The 11,407-nt window shown below is 47.6% G+C and overlaps 1 protein-coding gene across 1 annotated transcript; it reads right to left on the bottom strand.

Moving 5' to 3' along the window:
- Positions 1-1,762: 1,762 nt before the first annotated feature.
- klb (klotho beta) lies at positions 1,763-9,726 on the bottom strand. Its single transcript, XM_014199804.2, has 6 exons — positions 8,646-9,726; positions 7,345-7,858; positions 5,191-5,459; positions 4,756-5,012; positions 3,700-4,634; positions 1,763-3,188 (listed from the first exon to the last, which is right to left on the bottom strand). Exons 1-6 carry the CDS (start codon positions 9,381-9,383, stop codon positions 2,740-2,742), a joined length of 3,162 nt encoding a protein of 1,053 aa, XP_014055279.2. The 5' UTR covers positions 9,384-9,726; the 3' UTR covers positions 1,763-2,739.
- Positions 9,727-11,407: the final 1,681 nt, after the last annotated feature.

The raw sequence follows: 11,407 nt of genomic DNA, 5'->3' as shown, positions 1-11,407 counted from the left end.
GAGGAGTGTGTTGGGGACAGAGAATAAAAGGAGCAGATTTCTGGGCGTGGTGGGATAGATTCAGGGCACTATGTACAGACAGGGAAGGGTATGGTAGGGTGCGGGTACAGTGGAGGTAAACCTAGGCATTGAGTGACGATAAGAGAGGTTGCATCTCTGGACACACTAGTTATGCTGGGTGAGGTCACCGTATGTGTGGGAGGTGGGACAAAATAGGTATCTGAGTCATGTTGAGTGGGACTAGGGGCTCCGCAGTAAAATAAAACAATGATAACTACCCTAAACAACAGTATACAAGGCATATTGACATTAGAGAGAGACATAAAGCGAGGCATAAAGCAATCACAGGTGTTGATTGGGAGAGCTAGCTAAGACAACAACGGGTAAGACAACAACAGCTAATCAGCTAAGACAACAACAACAGGTAAAATGGTGATGAATGGGCAGAGAGGGTCAGTTAACTACACACAGGGCCTGAGTTCGAGGCTGGGGCCGACAGATAAACAAAATTAACTAAATGGAGTACCGTGATTAATGAACAGTACAGCAGGCATCAGTTATGTAGCCAAGTGATCATAGGGTCCAGTGAACAGCAATAGATGAAACAGGGAAACCGCTAGCCTGCAGAGTTCTACGCTAGCAAGCGGGAGACACGGCGTTCATAAAGTTAGCAGGCCGGGGCTAGCAGAAACGTCTTCACCGACGTCCGGCTAAGGCCGGTTGAGGGCACATCCAACGGAATTACGTCGGCAGACCAGTCGTGATGGCGGGGCTCCGTGTCGACAAAGGGTCCAGTCCAATTGGCAAAAGAGGTATTGTAGCTGGAGTAATTTTGTTTGCTAGCCGAGAGATGTGCCTGGTTCGAGACTAACTGGTGCTAGCTTCGGGACAAGGGAGTTAGCCACTATAGCTACTCGGTAGCAGCTAGCTGCGATGATCCGATGCAAAGGTCCAGAGCTTACAGCAGGAATCCAGTGATGTAGTGGATTCTAGTCGTGTTAGTGAAGAGTCCGGGAGGCATCAACTGTATAGCCGAGTGATCATAGGGTCCACTGAGCAGGCCGGGAGATGGGCCTGGCTCAAGGCTAGCTTCGGGGCTGGGCCACTCGGTAGCAGCTAGCTAGCTGCGATGATCAGGAGTAATGGTCCAGGGCTTACGGCAGGAATCCGGTGTTGTAGTGGAGAAAAGCAGTCTGGTATGCTCAGGGTTGATATTGTGCTGTGCAGACTGGCAAGTATTATCCAAGCTAATAGTGGATGGTGTCTGAGCTAAAGGTAAAGGCCGCTAACAATGACTAAATAGCTAGTAGCTAATTAGCTGGATAGCTTCTGATGGCTAGCTGATGGATCTGATGGAGGTTCTAGCTATAATGTCTTAAAATACCAGATTCGTATCACATTGGGTGAGGCGGTTTGCCGGAAGGTATATTTAATTTAAAAATGGAAAAAGAAATTGAAATATATACAAAAAAAGACAAAAAAAATGTACATGAGACAACAAACAACATCTGCACTGCTACGCCATCTTGGATTCAACCTCTCTCTCGCTCTTTCTCACTCTCAATTAAATTCTCTCTCTCTCACTTAAATTCTCTCTCTCCCAGTTCTCTCTCTCTAAATTCAATTCTCTCTCTACCAATTCTCTCTCTCTTAATTCTCTCTCTATTTTCTTATCAAGGGCCCTGAACCAGTTTTGGGACATAAGACCCCCACTAGGGGGCAGCAGTGTCTGAAGGAATCAGTGCCCACATAGAGCAGCAACTTCTGGCACAACGATTTCATTTTATTTCATATATAATTCATTATTTTGGATTCATTTACAGAATAAAATGTTTTGAACTCAGCAAACATTGCACATCATCTTCACAAAAAAAGTTGCACAATCATTGACAATAATAAATTATAATAAGTGCTTGAGTTAGCCATTTGTAGATAACATGTTCAAGTGGTTTTGTCTCTGGAGCACAGAGAGAAAACCACTACTGCCATCAGCGCAGACTCCCTATGTTAGGAGCGTCTTATTACAAATATACAAAAGACTCTCCGAGGGTGTCTCAGGGAGAGTTGGGATATGCCAAAAAATGTAAAACATTTACAATTCACACGTAGAAATTCACACTTGTACACACTTGTACACGTGTGAAATAGGACAAATATAAGTACCCACGAAATTATAAGACAGGTGAGGACACACAATGACACACACCAACAAGTCCTACTAACAGGCCAGTCTTGTACACAATACATGATCAGTACATCACAACAGCAGCATTCATAGAAGATGTCAAGTTATAGCCAACTCCTGACAACGAAACAACAAAACAGTCCCATGGCAACATCATATTCTTGTCTGTGATAACATATAGCCTACATACAGTCAATTATGTTAATTGCCTGTACATTGATCATCAATATGTGGGATGTCTAGGGCTCAGACAGACAGACTCTACTTGTCACTCGGGGAAGATGACCCCTTGGCCCTTGCTGATCCCGCCGCGTTGAGCACAGTCCCATTGGGCTTGTGGAGTATAATGAAGTTGCCCCCTAGACACTGATCTAAATTTGTAGTTTTTCCTCGAAGTTCAAAGTCAGGCTTTGGGGAGGGTAAGCTGATCCTAGACCTGTCCCTAAGAACCACTACTCAAAAGGGGATCATCGCGCTCTCCCAGAAGCTTGGCTTGTGTGTAAAACCTGCAGGCCACTACAACAGGAAAAAACTCAGTATGAATGAGGCCCTGACTAACGGCGGACCACGCGGGTCCTATCCGTCACACTCTGTAGTGACACTCTCTCCCACGGCTGACACTTCCTCCCGAGCGGGATGGGACACACCGGCAAACCCACCCTCCTCCTCCTCCTAGTCCTCTTCCCCCTGACGACGACGATGACGACCCCCACCAGCATAGCTAACGTAAGGAGGAGACATGCAGCGAAGAACAGCAGCAGTTTGTTCTCTGAGATGCGAGCGCAGATGGAACACACCGCCCTGCGGTCAATGATCCTACAGGAGGATGTGACGTTGTTGCCAGGGAAACCGCTGCGCTCGATGATCTCTCTGTAGGCTGCAATGGAGGCTTTGGGTCGGGACTGGTGGTGGGAAGAGGTGAAGAGGCCGAACTCAGGGACGTGTCGATCCTGCAGCTTCCAGACGTAGAAGCCCTTTAGGTTGACTCCATCCAACTGACGAGCTGGAGAGGAGCGAAAACAGGGAGAGGTGAGTTCAGAATCCCTCTTTCTACATACAGAAAAGCAATGTCAACAGAGAAGCTGTAGCCTGTGTGGGGGGCCATAAACCAATTGAAGCTATATTGTGGCTAAAGTACTGCACAGAACGTTTAGTTCAGTACAGGACAGGACAGTTCTCACTGGGATGAACTTTATGAGCTCAAAGGTTTCTTATACAGCAAGGTCCATGAGTTTTATGAGGGGGCTCATGTGATACGGCCGTGCGCTGTGGTGTGTTAGGAAATGAGCTGTGAGAAAAATCACCTTCGACCTCTCAAACTTAAAGCTGCTAATGAGTGCCCTACTCTACCTGTCTGCAGAAGAAACTGCAGAGAGGAGGTCTGTTTATTTCGAACAATAGAAATAACTATAGTACCTCAAGGGTTATTTCTGATAAGAACAAACTAGTGGGTTATCATTGGAATGGAGTTGGAGGGTTTGAAGGGAGTTTGAGGAGGTTAGAGAGAGGCTCACCTTTGAGGGCCTCCTGCAGGTAATTCCTGATGTAGTGCTGCCTGAGCAGATCATTTACAGGGGCCTGGTCATCCACCCCACTGGCTGTGACTACAACAGGCAGGGCCCCTCCATACCTCTCCTTTACCCAGCGCAGCACCCTCCGGAGGCCCCAGGGGACCACTGCCTGCTCCAGACCAGAGGAGGCCCAGGTGTGGTCAGACATCAGCAGGCAGCCATGGTCTGGAGGTTGCTGGGGGTTAGGTGGGGCAGTCTGAGGAGACTGGGGACGTGGTGACACGAGACGTGTGGTGAAGTGGTTCAGTGCAATGAAGCCCAGCGCCCCTCCTAGCTCCTCTTTTTCCCGGGCGGTGAAGTGCGGTAGTGGGGATCCAGGGAGGCCCATCACCCTTGCCCTCTCCTCCAAGTACCTCCTCACCTCTGGAGGGTACCTACCACTCTTACCCTCCCCCTCTCTGCCCCCTAGTAGTGGGTCTAGGAAACGACCAAGCTCAAACAACAGGAATCTCTGAGCGGCTGTTGCATGTGACTCCAGGAAGGGGTTGGCGGGTTCTACCCAGTCTGCGTGCAGGGCCAGGGATACCAGGCCTCCCTGTTGGCTGAGATACTCCCTCTCATAAAGCCTAAAGGCCCTAGCATGGGCCAGGAGGAGATTATGGGCTGCCAGATGCTGCTCCTCCCCGATCTTGTAGGCATCCACTAGTCTGTTGGGCTCATTGATGGTAATCCAGTAGCTCACCCAGGGCCCCAGCTCCCTGTAGCAGAGGGCTGCATAGCGCTGGAAGGCCTCCACCGTGCTCTGGTTCAGCCAACCGCCAGAGGCATGCAGCGGGCTGGGCAAGCCCAGCGGAGGGACTCTGTTAGTAGGGTAGTAGAGGGTGACCACAGCCTCCAGGCCCTGCTTGTGGAGTTCGGTGAGGAAGCAGCGGTAGTACCTGTTAGAAAGAGTTTGAAATGCAAAGTATGTATGCATACAGGCGTGCATTTTAGTGTGTGTTTGCATGTGTGCATGTATGGTAAACATTTGAATACACATTATACAGTTTGTGTCTCTACCTTAGGGCCTCTGTGTCCACATTAGACAGATCTCCTTGGGAAAGGATTAGGGACCAGTTGAGGGCGAAGAGGTAGTGAGATGCCCCTGTGGACTTAAAGAGGCTCACGTGACCACTGATGGCCAGGTAGTCAGTGCACTGTGCCCCCCTGATGTGGAGGTTGACCCCTTGGACAGGACGCAGTGCCCCATCCCCTGTCAGGTTCCAGCTGTACAGGTGGGGGTCGGTGAATTGAGGGGAGAAGGGATAGAAATTGACCTTTGATAAAAGAAGAAATATATAGGTTTTTGTTTTTGTTTGCATCGTCTAGCTTGCTTATTGTTCTGTTCGAGATCAAAAGCAACGAAGGCAGAGCAGTTTTGCAAAATTAACATCACCCTCTCTTTCCTTTCTCCTCCCTCTCTCGTGTCCTTTCTTCCCCTTCTCATCCCCTCACCTGTAGACTGGAGTCGGCCACGCCCCAGTGGAAGTCACATGGGAAACGCCCTTTGACCTCTCCGGTGATCTCATCACTGAGGAAACCGTTGTCCTTGATGACCTGCCTGTAGAACTGAGCAGTGGTCTTGGGAACCCTGGTTCTGTTGGCCTGGCTGAAGTCTAGGTAGAACAGACCTCGTCTCACACTGTAGCCGTAGTTCCACTCAAAACCATCCACCAGAGACCAGGCTGTGTAGCCAAACACTCTGACACCGTCAAACACCATCGCTGGACACAGACAAACACAGAACGAAGGAGATGAGGACGCACTGTTACCAAAGAGGTACAAATAGCACAACAGTTCAGAGGTTAAATGTATAGTACCAGTCAAAAGTTTGGATACACCTACACATTCAAGGGTTTTTCTTTATTTTTTACTATTTTCTACATTGTAGAATAATAGTGAAGACATCAAAACTATGAAATAACACATATGGAATCATGTAGGAATCAAAAAAGTGTTAAACAAATCAAAATATATTTTAGATTTTAGATTCTTCAAAGTAGCCAACCTTTGCCTTGATGACAGCTTTGCACACTCTTGGCATTCTCTCAACCAGCTTCACCTGGAATTCTTTTCCAACAGTATTGAAGGAGTTCCCACATATGCTGAGCACTTGTTGGCTGCTTTTCCTTCACTCTGCGGTCCAACTCATCCCAAACCATCTCAATTGGGTTGAGGTTGGGTGATTGTGGAGGCTAGCTCATCTGATGCAGCACTCCATTATTCTCCTTCTTGGTCATATAGCCCTTACACAGCATGAAGGTGCGTTGGGTCATTGTCCTGTTGAAAAACAAATGATAGTCCCACTAAGCACAAACCAGATGGGATGGCGTATCACTGCAGAATGCTGTGGTAGCCATGCTGGTTAAGTGTGCCTTGAATTGTAAAGAAATCACAGACAGTGTCACCAGCAAAGCACCCCCACACATCACACCTCCTCCATGCTTCACGGTGAGAACCACACATGTGGAGTTTATCTATTCACCTACTCTGCGTCTCACAAAGACACAGCGGTTGGAACCAATAATCTCAAATTAGGACTCAAAAGGACAGATTTCCACCAGTCTATTATCCATTGCCTGGTTTCTTGGCCCAAGCAAGTCCCTTCTTCTTATTGGTGTCCTTTAGTAATGGTTTCTTTGCAGCTATTCATGCATGAAAGTCTGATTCACGCAGTCTCGTGTCTGTTACTTGAACTCTGTGAAGCATTTATTTGTGCTGCAATCTCTGAGGCTGGTAACTCTAATGAACTTATCCTTTGCAGCAGAGGTAACTCTGGGTCTTTCTTTCCTGTGGCGGTCCTCATGAGAACCAGTTTCATCATAGCGATTTATGGTTTTTGCGACTGCACTTGAAGAAACTTTCAAAGTTCTTGAAATCTTCCACATTGACTGACCTTCATTTTTTTTTTTTTACCTTTCTTTAACTAGGAAAGTCAGTTAAGAACAAATTCTTATTTACAATGACGGCCTACCAGGGAACAGTGGGTTAACTGCCTTGTTCAGGGGCAGAACGACAGATTTTTACCTTGTCAGCTCGGGGATTCGATCCAGCAACCTTTCGGTTACTGGCCCAACGCTAGGCTACCTGCCGCCCCAAAATAATGATGGACTGTTGTTTTTCTTCGCTCATTTGAGCTGTTCTTGCCATAATATGGACTTGGTTGTTTACCAAATAGGTCTATCTTCTGTATACTACCTTGTCACAACACAACTGATTGGCTCAAACGCATTAAGAAGGAAAGAAATTCCACAAATTAACTTTTAACAAGGCACACCTGTTAATTGAAATGCCTTCCAGGTGACTACCTCATGAAGCTGGTTGAGAGAATGTCAAGAGTGTGCAAAGCTGCCATCAAGACAAAGGGTGTCTACCAATTTGTTTAACACTTTTTTGGTTACTACATGATTCCATATGTGTTATTTCCTAGATTGGAGGTCTTCACTATTATTCTACAAAGTAGAAAATAGTAAAAATAAATAAAAACCCATGAATGAGTAGGTCTGTCTAAACTTTTGACTGGTACTGTATGTACTCTCTCTTGTTGACCTCTGTTTTCCGAAATCCCGCCCCCCATCCTCGGCCTCCTCCTCCTTGCCCCCTCCTCACCTTGCAGCACCTGGTTGATGAACCTCTTCATCAGGTAGATGGCATCTGTATCCTCCCTCTCCACAGCTGCAGCTGAGAACCAGCCCCCCTCCGCCACCAGCACAGGCAGGTCCCCATACTCCAGCCTCACCCAGCCCAGCACCCGCCGCATGTCCGGGTACACAGTCTGCCCATAGTGGGCTAGACTCCGGCCCAGACGCAGGTTGTTAGGCCCAAAGGACAGGGAAAAGAAGTCAGCCGTTCCCCGCACCCAGTGCTTCTCCTCTGGGGTGAACTCAGGCAGAATCCCCCTGTGGGTGGATCTCATGGAAGCTGGGTAGTCCCCATCACTGAAAATGGGATTGGCGAACCAGCCAAGCACCGCCTCCATGGACTGCTGGCAGAGTTCGATATTGACCGGTGTGACTTGGTCTCTCTTAGGCTCCATCCAATGGGAACCCAAGACGATGGACACCTGACCATTCTGAGTCGGCCGGAAGTAGGTGTCATAGGTGTGCCACGCTTTGGCATGCGCCTGGAAATGAAAATAACATTAGAAATAAATCAAATGGAGGTCTGTTACATGCATTGCATTATGGCAGAGACATTACACATACTACAAACATCGGACCTGTACAGTGTGAATATGCACTGGGACAAAGCTGATTATTAATGAAGCCGCAAAACTGTTGCTGTCACAGACTTTGACCCCCAGTGGCTCCTTAAGTGTCCTGTTTACTAATCACAGTACTGCAGCTGAAATAAACCTCTCATGGCAGAAGGTAAACACACTTTTTACCAAGAGGTCAATGACTGCTAATAGCTGCTGAAGGAGCACAGTGAATATTGAATATCACAACATAAAACCATTTGGATTAGTTTAACCTGATTGACTGAATAAAGCACAGCATGTACCATGGCTATTCAAGTGTTATGTCTTCACTCATTTTCTTTGCAATGTCTTGAACCCAATGAAAGACGCAACCATTCACTGACGACATCAGCTGATAAAACCCACAGAAGTACGAAGTTCAGTAACAGGCTGTCTGACTAAACGGGGTCTTAGTCTGTACTATGGTCTGTTCAACAGACCCTTTCACACGAGTCAGTCTATCCAAAGGGTTCGAATTTACAACTCAACCCCCTGACCCCTCTCCCAAATGGGTACAAATAATCCATTGCCCTTTGACACAGAACTAGTAACAACTTTTCTTTATGAAATCCTAACCATTCCCATTGGAGGGAAAACAATAAACTGACCTAAGCTCATCGACTATGGGGCAACTTCATCTTCTGACCCTTAACCCTTGACCCTGCCTTACCTTGATGAGGTTGTGGGCCACATTGAAGGGGACGGTGGCGTCGCCTGTCTCTCCAGGCGCGTGCACCCCTGTCCCGTACCCCTGGACAGCCACCAGGTAGGGGTTGTGTATGGTGACCCAGTACCTCACACGGCCCCCGTACGTTCGAAAACAGAAGGCAGCGTATGCATCAAACAAACCCACCAGGGTGTCATTCCTCCACCCCCCGTAGTGCTCCTGCAGGGCCTGGGGAAGGTCCCAGTGGAACAGGGTGACCACCGGCTCAATTCCCCTCTCCAGGAGCCTGTCGAGCAGTCTCCCATAGTGCTCCACAGCCACCTTATTGGGCTGACCTGTGGCAACACCGTCGGGGAAGATTCGGGGCCAGGACAGGGAGAAGGCGTAAGAGCGCACCCCGAGGTAACCCAGCGCCTCAACGTCCTCCTCCCAGCGGTTGTAGCCGTCACTGGCCGTGTCAGCGACACCTCCATCACCTCGGTGGGGGACTGAGTGGGTGAAGTGATCCCAGATTGAGGGGCCTTTACTGTCACAGTCCCAGGCCCCCTCGGTCTGGAAGGCAGAGGTCCCCGTACCCCAGAGGAACCCTGGAGGGAAGTTCCCATGGAAGAAGGACTGGCTCTGGGTGAAGGGCTCTGGGGTGGTGGGCTGCTGCCACTGTCTCCTGCCCTCCCCCAGGGAACAGAAATCCCCGCGCCAGACAATCACTGTCAGGAAGAGGGAGAAAAGGTATGTTGCCATATTGGAGCCTGAAGAAGAAGAATTATGCTCTCAAGAGTTTTCCAAAATCCTTTAGAAGAAATAAGCTGGTCTCTGTCTGAGGGACTGTTTCTGTGTAAGTATCAGGGGTCCGGATGTTGAGGTGGTGAGGGATCCATGATGAAGATTAGAAGATGAAGGGATTGAAGTGAACGAGTACAGGAGACTGAGGCGTCTACATGTGGAGCCCAGGAGGTGTGCAGTATCCATCTGACAGGCTAACCTGGTTGGACTTCCCTATCTCTCTCTCTCTCTACCTCCCTCCTTTTCTCTCCCCTCCCTCTTTCTGACACATACCATACATTGTACACGCACAACCACACTCACAAACACTGACTCATACACTCAGGAGCACACGCACCCGCACACACCTTTGAGGCAGACGCATGATAATTTTGTCAATGATTAGCTTGAACTCCGATCATCCTCACCTCCATGACTGAGATGTCGCTCCCATTTACTCTCTCTCTCCCCCCATCTCTATCTCACAATCACTGTCTCCTGCTAAATCTTATACTCTCCCTATCGCTTTACCCTTCATTTTATTTTCAGCGATCTTACCGTCATATTGGAATCATTACAACCTAATGGATAATAAGGAAAATATCGGCTTGTTCTTGCAGCTATTCAAACCCAAAATGTCCTGTTTGAGAAATAGCCACAATAAGGTTGAGTTAAGGGTTTAGCTGTGGGGCACATCCACAAGATAAAACCCACATGTCAATTGGATTTATGGAATCAGAGTGAAATAGAATACAGTTTAGCCATGGGGCACAAAGAATACTGGGGAAGAATTGAGCGTTCCCTATGGTTTTATGGCCAAATCAGTCCAAGCCTGGCCTCACAGTTATCCTAGATTTGATTAAAGACGACGACAGATAAAAACAGACATGATGTTCCTCTTGATCTGATTCACTTCCGCAGATTGTCTGTGTGTGTCTGTGTGTGCGTATGTTACCTATCTTTGATCTAATCTTAGGAAATACAAGATAAAACAGAAACAACTCCTTATCTGCCAAATCCTTAATGTTGTTGTTTGTGTAGCTGTGAAGACGCCAGTTGTTGTAAAGTGGTGGTTGGAGATAGAGCACCTTATCATTAAATGTGTCACAGGCGTTATTAGGTTAGGGTCCATTTAGCTGGAGAATGGATATCCTTCACCTCTACCTGACCTGACATCAGCATGGTTGCAATGATACAGCACAAATGTAGGCCTACCCTCCGAAAAGCACTGCACTAGTATGATGTACCTTTGAGCTGCCTGGACTAAAATTGATCAAGTATATCAAACAGGAGATCAGCGATGGTACATGGTGGGATACATCTTGGGAGGCTGAAGCTATCAGTTCCCATTAGCGACTTTACCACTGCTGAATATGGGATAAAAATATGCATTATGGTGCACTCTCTTGGAGAAGCACATGAATCCATTCGTCAAAGGGAGAGAGCAGCTCACTGTAAAGTCAGCAACACGCCGGGCCCAGGGAGAAGTGAAGTGGGAGTGTTTAGAAGCACACTGTGTACGTGGCAAGGGGTCAGACTTGAAAGCCCGGATTTTTACAAAGGGGGGTTCAGCCAGGATTTGAACCCTGGACCGCTCGCACCCAAAGAAATAGCCATACTCCTAGACCAGCAAGCCCTGTCTTTGAAAATGTGTAATGGGTGGCTATTAAAATACCCAAGCATTTCTCGATCAAGATCAGCAGGGCTCATTGGTCTAGGGCATGATTCCCAAACTAGCGGCCCGAATTTGGCCCGCAGCTGGTTTTATTTGGCCCCCCCAAGTTTTCTGAGCAAATTATTATTATTACATTTTTAAAAAAAAATGTTTTATAGAATTTTCATTTTTGGACATAAAAGACTGTAAAAACACCAGGAAATCAGCTCCAACTGGTTTTCATTTTGGAAATCTGTTCCCAAGTATTCCCCAACGCATAACAGAGAGACGTGATCGTTTACCAATAATAATGATTCATAATAATTGGATTTATATAGCGCTTTTCCAC

This window comes from Salmo salar, chromosome ssa05 (assembly GCF_905237065.1).
Source record: "Salmo salar chromosome ssa05, Ssal_v3.1, whole genome shotgun sequence".
NCBI lineage: Eukaryota > Metazoa > Chordata > Actinopteri > Salmoniformes > Salmonidae > Salmo > Salmo salar.
The sequence above is the reverse complement of the archived record's forward strand: the minus strand, read 5'-3'. Positions and strand labels throughout refer to the sequence as shown.

Coding starts and splice junctions, on each gene's coding strand:
- klb (XM_014199804.2), bottom strand. CDS start 9,383: ATGGCAACATACCTTTTCTCCCTCTTCCTGACAGTGATTGTCTGGCGC. Junction 5,460..7,344: donor CATCAACCAGGTGCTGCAAG/GTGAGGAGGGGG, acceptor GTCTGTGTCCAG/CGATGGTGTTTGACGGTGTC. Junction 3,189..3,699: donor CCTGCAGGAGGCCCTCAAAG/GTGAGCCTCTCT, acceptor GCTCCTCTCCAG/CTCGTCAGTTGGATGGAGTC.